At 43.0% G+C, this 13775-nt stretch overlaps 1 protein-coding gene across 2 annotated transcripts in view; it reads right to left on the bottom strand.

Annotated features, from left to right (window-relative positions):
• agla (amylo-alpha-1, 6-glucosidase, 4-alpha-glucanotransferase a) overlaps nt 1-13775 on the bottom strand; it is a 98081-nt gene that overhangs the window by 30733 nt on the left and 53573 nt on the right. For both annotated transcript variants that reach the window (XM_078560844.1, XM_078560845.1), the window contains exons 15-20: nt 10725-10826; nt 9134-9289; nt 8826-8976; nt 5652-5776; nt 5151-5260; nt 4893-5027 (exon numbers count right to left, since the gene is read on the bottom strand). In XM_078560844.1, the coding sequence (XP_078416970.1) occupies nt 4893-5027; nt 5151-5260; nt 5652-5776; nt 8826-8976; nt 9134-9289; nt 10725-10826 (779 nt within the window). The remainder of the gene's footprint in view (nt 1-4892; nt 5028-5150; nt 5261-5651; nt 5777-8825; nt 8977-9133; nt 9290-10724; nt 10827-13775) is intronic.

The raw sequence follows: 13775 nt of genomic DNA, 5'->3' as shown, positions 1-13775 counted from the left end.
TGAAATGGGGCAGGGTGGAAAAAGAACAAAAGAAGTCTATGATACGGCAGAAGATGGGAGACAGATGGGAGACATTAAATGACAAGAGAGTTGATGGGAATAGTCAAAAGGGTCTGGTAATGAGGCAAGGAAAGGAACAAAAGGTTGGTCCAGAGGTGCAAATGGCAGAATAATGAATCGCTGCCTTCTAAAAGCAAAAATGAGAAAAACAAGATCAAGATCAAAACCTGCAAAGTTGCAGAGAGAATGAAAGCAAAATTGGGGGTGGGAGGAGGGTTTACAGTCCAAAATTGTTGAACTCCTTGTTGAAACCAAAAGACTGTAAAGTACCTCATCGAAAGACAAGGTACTGTTCCCCGAGCTTGCGTTGAGCTTCACTGAAACACTACAGTAGGCCGAGGGCAGAGATGTCTGTGTCACCCAGTCTCCCCTGTCCTGTTTGTGTGTTGCACAGAACCCTTTGCTGAGTCCATCAGGAAGGATCCGGGCATAAGAGGAGCGACAATCCCAGGCAGTGGAGGCACTCAGGTCAAAGCCTCCCTGTACATGGATGATGTCGCCGTCTTCTGCTCGGATCTGCTATCGGTGCGCAGACTGATCCACATCTGCAACCAGTTCAAACTGGCCTTGGGAGCCAAGGTAAATTGTGGGAAAAGCGAGGCCATGCTCTTTGGGAACTGGGCTGACCGATCCTTTGTTCCCTTCACCGTCAGGGCTGACGGCCTGAAGGTGCTGGGGATATGGTTCAGACGGACCGGGGCATGCGTTAGAAACTGGAAGGAGCGAGTGTCTATGGTGAAAAGAAAACTGGGCATGTGGGAGCGACGCTCCCTCTCCATTGTGGGTAAGAACCTGGTCATCAGGTGTGAGGCACTCTCGCTGTTGCTGTACATGGTGCAGGTCTGGCCCATTCCAGACTCCTGCGCGATGGCGATCACCCGAGCCATCTTTCGCTTTATCTGGAGGTCGAAAATGGATCGTGTCCGCAGGGACGCGATGTACAAGCCTCTAGATAAAGGGGGAAAAAACGTGCCCAACATCGCCCTCATACTGATGGCCACCTTCGTGTGCGGCTGCATCAAGCTGTGCGTAGACCCTTGGTACGCAAACACCAAGTGTCACTACGTGCTGAGGTTCTACCTGTCCCCGGTGTTGCGAAGGATGGGTCTGGTCACGCTGCCATGGAACGCTCCAAGTAGTTGGACCGTGCCATACCATCTGTCCCTCGTGGAAAAATTTATGCAGAGAAACACCTTTGACCACAAGTCCATCAGGCAGTGGTCGGCACATAATGTCTTAGAGGCCCTGCAGGAAAAGGAGATGGTGGATCCTGTCGGATAGTTCCCCGAGCAGACTGTCAAAGTCATTTAGCAGAAGGCCTCATCGCCAGAACTTTCCAACAAGCGCCAAGACATAGCTTGGCTGGTGGTGAGAAAGGCCCTCCCCGCCAGATCCTTCCAACATGCCAGGAGTCTCACCCCCTCTGCACGTTGCCCTCGAGGTGGCTGTGGTGGGGACGAGACTGTTGTTCACCTCCTTGTGGACTGTGCCTTTGCAAAGAAGGTCTGGAGAGAGATGCAGTGGTTTCTGTCGAGGTTCATCCCGAGCAGTTCTGCGACACAGGACTCTGTGCTCTACAGGCTGTTCCAGGGACACACACCGAGACAAACATCAACTACAGCTGGAGAATCATCAACTCGGTGAAAGACGCTCTTTGGTCTGCCCGAAACTTGTTGGTCTTCCAGCGCAAAGAGTTGTCCCCGACTGAGTGTTGCAGACTAGCACATTCCAAAGTCCAGGACTACGTGCTGAGGGACGCACTAAAGCTTGGGGCAGCTGCCGCAAAGGCGCAAAGGGTCGCTGTCTAAGACCTTTCTGCCACAGTGCACCGAGGGGCTGGGAACTGTTGAGAGCCCCTCGGGCTGTACAGCTCAAAATGAATGTCTGCATTGAATACCAATTGTATTATAATTGTATTGAAGCACCTCAGAGTGCAACATGATGTATGTTGATAACTCCAATACCATTGTCCGATTGTCTGCATTGACCATATTGAAATGATTGTAATATTCATTGATTGTATTGATGCACCTTGTGATACATGTGTAAAAGTTGAATCTGATTGTACTTTTGTGATGGTGATTTTGAAATAGTTTGGAATATTCTTCAAGATATTTTATGAATAAAGTATATTTTTCAAAAAGAAACTCTGTCACCCAGTCGGTGTTTGGTCTCCTTAATGTAGAGGAGACTGTATTGTGAGAACCAAATATAGCACGTTAAATTAAAAGTAGTACATGTCAATTGCTGCTTCACCTGGAAAGTGTGTTTGGGGCCATGGACAGTGAGAAGAGAGGAGGTAAAATAGGTGTTATATTGCATGTGCTTACATGGAGGGGTGCTGTGGGAAGAGGACGGTTGTTAGGGTTGACAGATCAGTGGACCAGGGTTATAAGTACAAACAGAAAATGCTGGTAAAACTCAGCAGGTCTGGAGAAAGAAACAGAGTTAACGTTTCGAGCCATATGACTGCTCTTCAGAGCTAAAGAGAAGTAAAAGCGTGATGGGGGGATTTTATACTGTTTAAGAGGCAGCGGAGCAAAATAGAAGGTCAGGGATAGGTGGGAGCTAAGGAGAAATTTGACAAGGATGCCATGGACACAGGACAAAAGGGAGTGTTGATGGTAGCGTTAGGGTCAGCGCTCTGTGAAAGCACAACAAAAATGAGTGACAGTTGGTCTATTGGGGGAGGGGGGGGGGGGGGAGGGGAGTTGGGGAAAAAGGATAAGAAAAAAATGAATAAGTAAAAAGTAAATAAATAAGGGAAGGGGATGAGGAGTTGGAGAAGTGATGGAGAAGTAGACCAGGGTGTCACAGAGGGAACAGTCCCTACAGAATGCTGACAGAGGGGCTGAGGGAAAGATGTGTTTGGTGGTGGCATTATGCCAGAGTTGGTGGAAATGGCAGAGGATGAACCTTTAAATGCAGAGGCTGGTGGGGAGAGAAGTGAGGACAAGGGGGACCCTATCATGGTTCTAGGAGGGAGGGGAAGGGGTGAGGGCAGAGGTGTGGGAGATGAGTCAGACACAGTTGAGGGCTCTGTCAACCACACGGTGTGAAACCTTGATTATGGAAAAAGGAAAACATGTCAGAAGGGCCATTTTTGAAGGTAGTATCAGCAGAGCAACTGGGAGAATGGGATGGAGTCCCTTCAGGAAGCAAGGTGTGAGGAGCTGCAGTTGAAGTGGCTGTGGGAGTCGGTGGGCTTGTAATGAATACTGGTAGACAGTCAATCATCAGAAATGGAGACGGAGAGGTCATGGAAGGGAAGGGAAGTGTCGGAGATGGGCCAAGTTAAGGTGAGAGGTGGATATTGGAAGCAAAATCAATGAATTTTTCCAGGTCCAGACGAGAGTATGAAGCGGTACCAAGAAAAAAAAGAGTTGAGGGAGGGGGCCTGAGTAGGGCTGGAACAAGGAATGTTCCACATATCCCATAAAAAGACAAGCATAAGCGGAGCCCATGCAGGTACCCATGGCCACACCTTTTATTTGGAGGAAGTGAGACAAATTAAAGGAAAAATTGTTCAGTGAGAACACAAGTTCAGCCAGGCAGAGGACAGTGGTGCTGAATGGGGATTGTTTGGGCCTCTGTTCAAGGAAGAAGCAGAGCGCCCTCAGGCCACCCAGGCAGGGGATGGAGGTGTACAGGGACTAGACATCCATAGTGAAGAGGTGGCGGTTAGGGCCGGGAAACTAGAAATGATGTTGGGCATCAGATAAAATGTGTATGTAGGAGGGAAGAGACCAGGCAAGTGGAAAGAGAATTGAGTCAAGATAGAAAGAAATGAGTTCTGTGGGGCAGAAATGGACCAGAGTGTTGGGAGGGAACAGTCCCTTTGGAACGCTGAAAGGGGAGGGGAAGATGTGTTAGATGATCATACTGGAGGTGGCAGAAATGTAGGATGATCTGCTGAAAACAGATGCAGGTGGGTAGGAGGTGAGAACAACACCCTATCGTGGTTCTGAGAGGGAGGAGAAAGGGTAACAGCAAAATGCAAGAAATAGGTCAGAGAGGATCCTTGGTTGAGGAAATAGGGGGACATACGAGCGGCACTGGTACGAAAGGTTGCATCTTCATAACAGATGCAATGGAGATGGAGAAACTGTGAGAATGGAATAGAATTCTTACAGGGTGCAGGGTATGAGGAAATGTAGGCGAGTTAACTGTAGGGGTCAGTTGGCTTGTAATGAATGTTTGTTGATAGCCTATCCCCAGAAATGGAGATAGAGAAGTCGAGGAACAGAATTAAGAGTTTGAGATGGGCCATGTGGAAGTGAAAGAAGGAAAGAAATGGATGCAAAGTCGCTGAAGTTTTCCAATTCAGGTAACTGCACCACTACAGCCGATCTTTCTATCGGACAATGGTCTAAACATGTAGATCGAGAGCCCAATGGGTAACTGGCAGCTGCCTCTGGATCTGTGACTCACATCCTGCAGAGCGGCCAGCTTGTAAAGCTCAGAAAAAGCAGTAGACATACACTGGCTTTTCTTTTAAGTTGTCATCTGGGTTGGAGGGAGAAAGGGAGACGCAAATGTGAATAGGATGAAATTGTATTACTAAGGGTTCAAGCAAAAAGAAACTGCAAGTCCAAAATAAAAACAGAAAATGCAGGTCTGTCCACATCAGAAAATTGTTCAGGTGAAGACCCATCAGCTTAGTTTTAGGTCTATTTATTGCCACAACTTTCCAATTTATAATGCAGTATTTTTGCCAACTGAAACTATTTTATTTCTTTCTGGTCAATTAAAGTTGAGTTGTGTTTTCAAAGAGTTTCCTTTCAATTTAGTCATGTACACACCAACGACACTATAGAAAATCTGATACTTACGATGCAAATGAACTAGTCAGCGCTGGCAGAGCATGCATGTCAGGAATACTGCCAGCTTTATAATGAGGACTAAATTGAGCAAGATGATGACGGAGCTTTCCAACGGTTTCCTGGGCGTTTGGATCGAGGCTCACCCTACAAAGAACATAATTACGAAAATAAAGAATGCTTTACAGAAACTTGTCATAAAGCAAATGTAATTGAAATATGGATAAACACAATTTCTTTGTCATAAAATTGTACAACGGCTTCACTTACCGGAAGATAATGATGCTTCCAGGTGGAAAGTTTTCAAACTTAATTTCATACACATAGTCACTGCGATCTTTAGAAGTTACCTCCGTTTTAACAATTTTGCTGTCTTTTAACTGGAAAATAAACATGAATTTAGCTTTTCATAATTTTTTTTTATATTAGTAACTTATTAAAAAGCACAGGTGTTACGATGTACTTTCATAATTTATAGATCAACATAATACCATGAGGTGGCTGGTTTGCTCAGTTGGCGAGATGGCTAGCATGTGGTTCAGAATAATGCTAACAATGCAGGTTCGATTCCCATTCTGACAGAGGTAGACTTGAGACCTGCCTCTTTGCCCTGCCCTGAAGAGTGGAAGGCAATGGCAAACCACCACTGACTAAAAATGCCAAGAAAACGGCTCAGGGTGAAGCATCAGCAATGATGCAAGGACCTGCCTACAGCAGAGCACTCATGAATGAAAAACAAATTATACCATAAAAAGAGGATGTGCTCTTCACCTGAAGGTGCTCTTCGATATCCACCGTGTATTGAGGTAATCCATTAATGCAATGCACGTCTCTTTTGTAAGAATCAGTTTTCCTCTGCACCGTCCTGGCCTCCATCACAATCTCTTCTATTTTACCTGTAATAAAGGTAGTGGTATAGAGTTTTGTCAGCACATTTAGCCAAAACGTAAGAAAGAGTACACAACAAATAGCTGTATTCCTCCAGGGGTAAGCCATACACAATTATGTCACAACCAAGATTATTTTGTCACTGAGCACAACATTTTATAGTAATATCTGAAAATATGTCAGTCAAAGCTCACTGATAGCACTCTCACCTCAGAGTCTGACATAGGTTCAAACCCAATGAGTGCATAATTTTGGCTGCCACTTCAGTGCAATTCTGAGGAGTGCTGCACTGTTGAAGGTGCAGACTTTCAGATGATTTAATTAATCTGAGGCACTACCTGTCACCTCAGGTGGATGTAAAACATCTCATGGCATTGTTTGAAGAGAGTAGGAATTCTCCTCCCAATATCACTGGCAACATTTATCTCGCATTCAACACCAAAATCAGACTCATATTGCTGCTCACAAATTGAATCGCAGAATTGTTACAGTGCAGGAGACCACCATTCGGCCCATGGCTGCACTGGCTCGCCAAATGAGCAATTCACTTAGTGTCATACTCCCACCTTCTACCCATACCCCTTCACATTCTTCCTCTTCAAATAACAGTATAATTCTCTTTGAATGCCTCGGTTGAATCTGCCTCCACTACATTCTCAGACAGTGCACTCCAGACCTTAACCATTCGCTGCGTGAAAAAGTTTTTTCTCGTTGTTTTTGAATGCTAGGTTTGTCTTCACATCAGCAGTGAATTAACTTTAAAAGGTACCTCATTGACTTTGAAGCACTTTGGAAATGTCAAAGGTAAAATGAAATTCTTTTTGCTTCTCTCTTCATAAATGTACTATGCTTTAAATACAGTTTTGGATGAGCTCAAGTTTTCAGAGGGTGAATGGCGTAACGCCAACCAAGGTATTACAGGAATAGTTATAATTCTAGAGATAACAAACGCTGGATGATATAATGGAGGTGAAAGTAGGCAACCTTCATGTTGGTGTGACATGGAGCTGGAAGCTCAGCTCAGGGTGAAAAAGGACACTGAGGTTGCAATCAGTTCAGTTCAGCCTCAGACAGTGCTCAGGCGGAGGGGTAGAGTCCATAGCAGGGAACAAAGGCAATGGCTTTAGCCTTTCCAATGTTAAACTGGAGGAAAATTGAGTTGATTCAGAGCTGGATGTCAGGTAAGGAGTCGGGGCAGGACAAAGGCAGCAGAACATTTGAGAGAACTGGTGATGAGGTAGAATTGGGTGTTGTCACTGTACATGTGGAATCTCATGGTTTTCAAATAATGTCATCGTGGGGCTGCATGTAACTCCAGTTACTTGGGAGCAGGAAGAGAAACCAGTGCAGTTAGATTTTGGACTGTACAAACACATCCCTAAACACTCAGATTATGAACTCTTTAGCTCTGAAGAGTCATATGGGCTCGAAACGTTAACTCTGTTTTTCTCTCCACAGGTGCTGTTCGACCTGAGTTTTTCCAACATTTTCTGTTGTTTATGAACCGAAGAAGATGGCATTACTGCACCTGACAGAATAGCTAAAGTAATCTTATACTTTTAATATTAACATATGTGGCACTTTCAGTTGTTGTGGAAAATCAATCTGGCCCTTACTTTAATAGTTGAGTATGTTTATTTGTACTGGAACACTAGGGGGAGCACCTCCTACATATGCACAGTATCAGTTTCAACTACTGCATTAAAGTTGGCTTGATACAGACTAAATGCTGTGCAGTCATTAACCAATTGCAAGTTCTCGTATCTACTTTACCTATCATTTATCAGCTGTTCCCTCTAAAATACGCTTCTGACAATTCAGCGAATGCTAAAGAAATATAATCAGGATATTTCCGCAAATAAGATTCCCAACTTCCTATGAACTCAGACTGTAGAGAATTGATTGTAATTTTTTATTTTGTAAAGATCAATAAAAAACTTTTTTGAATAAAATACCCCAGAAGAAATGTGTCATCTTGTGTAGGATTCAAAACAATGTCCTTGGGGTTCAGAGTCCAACTACCTGAGCTTTGAGGGGTTCCCTGAACAAAGCCTTAACAGGCTAGGGAAAATATATCATTTAAATAAACTCATTTATTTTATGGTATGATTTCTTATGGATTGTGGCACTTTAATTGGGGTATGTGTGGATGTGTGTGTGTGTGTATGTATGTGGGGGAGGTGGGGGCGGGGGGGCTGGAGGAGAGGGGGGAGTTTGATCCCTCTGTAGATGCAACTGTTGCTCTACCTTAATATCGTTGAAGAGCTTTAATAATAAATCAACTGCCAATCACAGCACTAACACTCATTTGATGGTGATGTAAATAGGCAGCTTTACAAATCTGCATTTAATTCTGATATAGAAAAATTGCACCCTGTCACCACCATCAGGGACAGCTGCGTAGCACTGGCAGCCAGAGTGGGTCAAGCGTTCATGTGCAACTCTCCCTGCCGCACTTCCAGTTGGCAACAGAAGTTAGTGTGGTTTGGACATCCCTTGTGATATATGAAGTAGACCTATCATTGAATGATTGCAGATTACATCAGCCCTAGATACGAATTCAGGTAGGTTATAATACAAAAGGTTTCACTTCCAGCTTAAGATTCAAACCCCACTGTATCTTAATGTGTTGTTGGAAGTATAGCCGCACTTATAATAGCAGCAAGCTGGCTGGAGTGGGCAGAGAAGGTGCTCTTGTCCAGTCCAAACGCTCAATAAGAAGCTTCTCTCTCAGGAAGAAATACTACAACAAAGTTCCACAAGAAAAAAGGATGCATTCTCCTCTAAACCTTATTTATTGTGCATTCATTAAACAATTACACAACATTATTTTATATATGCATATAAAACAGCAGACTCATTGAATAAAAGTAGAACTTTTTTTTTTCTTCATAAGCCAAGTAGTCTATTTTGCTCTTTAAAATTAATACAATTAGAGTCTTGAATTAAGGTTGCCCCAAACATTGTGCTATCAAAGAATTAATATTAAATTATTAAAGTTATTTAAAGTACTGCTAGCCATTATCTTAATTTATTTTTAAAAAGCTGAAACATTACCTGGGATACACATTGAAGGTAGATCAGACTTATAGTAAGATGTTGCTGGGTCTCTAAATGCAGTGCGTGACACAGCCACTACTGAGCTGTGGCTTTTTGGGCAATGTCGTGTTACTGCCACAATGTCTTCATCCACTTGATCCACATACACCTAAAATGCACATTATATTTGAATACAACTATATTTGAATACAAATCTCTTGCAAGCTTGGTGCAACAGTTTTTCAATTCATTCAAAGGGCATAATGAAGAAATCTAATTCATCCTGCTGCTAATTTTAAAGAACAGAGAATTACACATTTCCACACCTGATAGAAGGCACTAGCTCCAAGTTCACGGTGAAGTTTGTTAATTGCATGTTTTCCTGCAATGATTCCACTTTGTTGATTTACCTCCCCTAAATGCTCTGGATGTGTATTAGGATTATATTTAGGGTATAGCCTCTCTTCTGAAACCACAGATATCTATTAATGTACAAAAGCAGAAAGCAGACACAGTTAATATGAGGTATTGAAAGTAATCCAATACATACAGAATATGTGCATTAAATTTTAAATACTGCAATCGAAGTTCAGGACCCCAGTGATGACATTGCTCGGGTTTGGCAGGAAAGAAGGGAAGGCAGATAGCAATTGCTAAGCCACACAGCCAAGTGGGATCTTAAGATCCGAATACCCAAAATTGCTGGTAAAGTCACAGTACAGAGACATCCCTATGCTTCCTCAGATTTAAAAAAAAAGAGATGAAGGCAAGTGATCTTATGTTTGACACACCACCATTAGTGGAAATGTGCATGAGCTTTCCAACAAACTTCAGAAGGAAACATCACACACAGGTTCTGCATACATGTTTGGTAAAGTTCATCCTAAAAAAGTAGGGCAGGAACAGCAAGCTCTCAGGTTTTAGAACAAATGTGTAAGAGCATTTTCCAATAATAGACAAAACAAATTAGAATTACATAAATAGTTGCCCATTGCTTTAACTTTTAAGACAAACTATAGCCAGGATTTTCAGCTCAGCGTGCGGGCACGCACCCGACATGCCCGAGAGTGAAATAGCGCGTGATGACGTCGGGTGAGTGTCACGGCGTCATTGCGTACTCTTGCAATATTTCGGTTGGCAGGCCGTGCGAGAGTCAGCAGCCCGCCCGCCAACAATTAAGAGGCCTATTAAAGGCCCTTAAGCAGGTAATTAAGTAGAATTTTTCACTGCCCGTCCAACCTTAAGGATGGCGGGCAGGCGAATAGGCCAGGCGGCCTTTGCATTTTTTGCAAAACCTCATCCACAGGCGGGGTTTCCAACGGTGAATAACAAAAAAAATTTTTTTTAATGTTAAGCTCATTTTTAACATGACCCTTTTCATGTGACTGAGTCACACGTGGAGATATGTTTCCCTAATTTTTCAAATCTTTATTTTACATATTAAAATCCTTCAGCTCCCTGAGGCAGTTCTGTGCTGTTAAATGGCCAGCCAGTGTGAAATTGCGTTGGGGGGCCCGATCGCAGGCGGTGAATTGTTTCACAGCCGCTCCCGGGCCTGCCCGCTGTGCTCGCCCGGCGAGAGGAAAATCCTGCCTTATATGTCTTCAAGACCTAAATTCAAGTTCAAGTTTGAGTTAGCAATGGAAGTGATCACGGCAATAAATGACAAACTAGTTGCCCATCATAAAAGTTCAAGCCTGCGTCCATTGGATTTCAGGAGGTTAAATGTAGGATAAGCAGCCCCATCACTGGGAAGGTGTAAAATAACGTACTTGTTTATTTTCCCACCACGTTATTATCCTCTAATGAAAATAACTGAATGAGGTACTCTGAATAACAAAATTAACATTTGGCAGCAACATTAAAAAATGCTAATCTTCAAAATCTTGTGTAAAAAATCATATCCTTCAAACAAACCTGATGGGGTACTAGGTAATCATAACCCATTGTGCTTCCTGAGGCACAACAAGCCATAGAAACAATAGTTGAACTGGGAAGAGGATCATAAGCAGAACGATGCTGTAAAACAAAGGAAATTATGTGTAATAAAACTAATAAGACATTTTGATCCATGTAGAAATTCATACATGTAGTTTGCAAGTTAAATCTCAATTTATCTTTTCATTTAAAAAAAATAATGGTTTCCAACATTAAAAGGAATGTCTCTTAGTTATAACAACAAAGTAATGAACGCAAGACCAGTTCATCGCGAAGGTTAACTCATCAATATTTAGTGATCTACATCTGTTCTTACACACATACAAGATTAAATGGTTGATAACAGTGAAGCATGCCACTTTTGAGGGAAGAAAAATCAAAGGACTTGCATCACTTCAAACTATAAACTAAACCAAGTTGCCAGATATATTAAGGGGTCCTTGACATGCTATATGGCAACCTTGGACAAATTTACCAAAGGCTTAGCTCTCATTAGCAATTTCATTTTGACCAGGAATATGTGCAATGCGCTGGTGCCCTATCCTTCCACCCACCTGGCTCTGGAGGGGGGTACGAGCTGAAACAATAACCAGTTCGACTTAGTGAAAACATGCTGCACTTTATGGCACTGTTTATAGGTAGATTCTGAATTAAAGTACAAACATGCGAATTACGAGCAGTAGGACATTTGGACCCTCAAGCCTGCTCCACCATTAAATACGATTATGGCTGATATAACTGTGGCCTCACCTCCACATTCTGCCTACCCCCAATTACCCTCCATGTCGAGAATGTATCTACCTCATGAATATTGCCCTGCCTCCACTCCCCTCTAGGGAAGAGTTCCAAAACTTCACGATCCTCAAAAGATTTCTTCTCATCTCCATCTTAAATGGGAGGCCCATTATTTTTAAGCTGTGTCCTCCAGTTCTAGTCTCTTCCACAAGGGAGGCATCCTTTCACCATCCACCCTGTCAAGTCCCCTCAGGACCTTCTATGTTTCAAGATCACCTCTCAATCTTCTAAACTCTAATGGATACAGGCCCAGCCCGTCCAACATTTCCTCATAAGATAATCCCCCCCATCCCATGGTATCAGTTGAGTGAACCTTCTCTGAATTGTTTCTAATGCATTTATATCCTTTCTTAAATAAGGAGACCAAAACTGTACACGGGACTCTAGATGTGGTCTCACTAATGCCCTGTACAACTGTAACAAAACATCCCTACTTTAGTATTCCATTCTCCTTGCAATAAACAACATTTGCCTTCCTAATCACTGTTGAGCTACATACTAACCTTTCCTGATTCATGTACACGGAGACTCAGACCCCTCTGTTATCTCAAGAGTTCTGTAATTTATATTTAAATAAATATATTTAAAAAAATATATACAAATATATATTTAAATAATATGTTGCTTTTTTAATCTGCCAAAGTGGACAAGCTCACATTTTGCCACCTTTTTATTCATTCATGGGTCGTGGGCGTCACTGGCTAGGCTAGCATTTATGCCCATCCCGAATAGCCCTCGAGAACTTGGTGAGCTGCTTTCTTGAATACATAGAGCTGCTAGGGAGGCAGCTCTAGGGTTTGACCCAGGGACAGGATGGTGAATGGCTTGGAGGGAATTTCCAGGTGGCGGTGTTCTCATGTATCTGCTGCTCTTTTCCTTGTAGATGGCAGTGGTCGTGGGTTTGGAAGGTGCTGTCGAAGGAACCTTGGTGAGTTCCTGCAGTGTATCTTGTAGATGGTACACACTGCTTCCACTGCTCATCAATGGTCGAGGGGGTGAATGGCTTTTGGACTGGGTGCCAATGAAGTGGGCTGCTTTATCCCAATATGCTCCATCTGCCAAACTTTTGCCCACTCACTTAACCGATGCCCTTTTGCTGACTTATGTTCGCTTCACAACTTACTTTCCGACTTACCTTTGTGTCGTCAGTAAATTTAGCAACCATACATGCAATCGTTGATATAAATTGTAAAGAGTTGTGGCCCCAGCACTGATCCCTGTGGCACTCTATTTGTCACAACTTGCCAACACAAAAAAGACCCATTTACCTGTACCCTTTGCTTCCTGTTAGCTAACCAATCTGAGGGGAGGCAGTGGCATAGTGGTGTTGTCATTGGACTGGTAATCCAGAGACCCAGGGTAATGCTTTGGCGACCTGGGTTCGAATCATGATGACGGCAAGTCTAACGATGACCATGAAACCATTGTTAATCATTGTAAAACCCATCTGATTTACTAATGCCCTTTAGGGAAGGAAACCTGCCATCCTCATCTGGTCTGGCCTGCATGTGACTCCAGGCCCACAACAATGTGGTTGACTCTTAAATGCCCTCCGAAAAAGGATAATTAGGAATGGGCAATAAATGCTGGCCTAGCCAGCGATGCCCACATCCCATGAACGAATTTTTAAAAAATCCATGCTAGTATGTTAACCCGCTATGAGCTCTTATTTTGCATAGCTACTTTTGATGTGGCACCTTGTCAAATGCCTTCTGCAAACCTTCATATCCATATTGCTGGTTACTTACTCAAAGAACTCCAATAAATTAGTCAAAGATTATTTCCCTTTCACAAAAACATGTTGACTCTGATTGATTGCATTGAGATATAAGTGTCCTGCTATAATCTCCTTAATAATAGATTTCAGCAATTTACCTATGAGAGATGTTAAGCTAACTGGCCTGTAGTTTCCTGCTTTGTCTCCTTCCTTTCTTGAATAGAGTCATATTCGATATTTTCTAATCTGATGGGGCCTTTCCAGAATCTAGGGAATTTAAGGCCAAAGCATCTACTATCGCAGCAGCCATTTCTTTTAAGACCCTAAGATGAATTCCATCAGGACATGGGGACTTGTCAGCTTTTAGTTCTCATAATGTTCTCAGTACCCTTTCCCTGGCAACTGTAATTGCTTTAAGTTCCTCCCTTCCTTTCACCTCCTGATTCACAATTATTTCTGGGACATTATTTGTGTCCTTTACAGTGAAGACAGACACAAACTGTCCGTTCAACTCATCC

Source organism: Cetorhinus maximus, chromosome 17, assembly GCF_964194155.1.
Source record: "Cetorhinus maximus chromosome 17, sCetMax3.hap1.1, whole genome shotgun sequence".
Taxonomy (NCBI): domain Eukaryota; kingdom Metazoa; phylum Chordata; class Chondrichthyes; order Lamniformes; family Cetorhinidae; genus Cetorhinus; species Cetorhinus maximus.
Note: the sequence above shows the minus strand (reverse complement) of the source record. Positions and strands in the feature narration are given on the sequence as shown.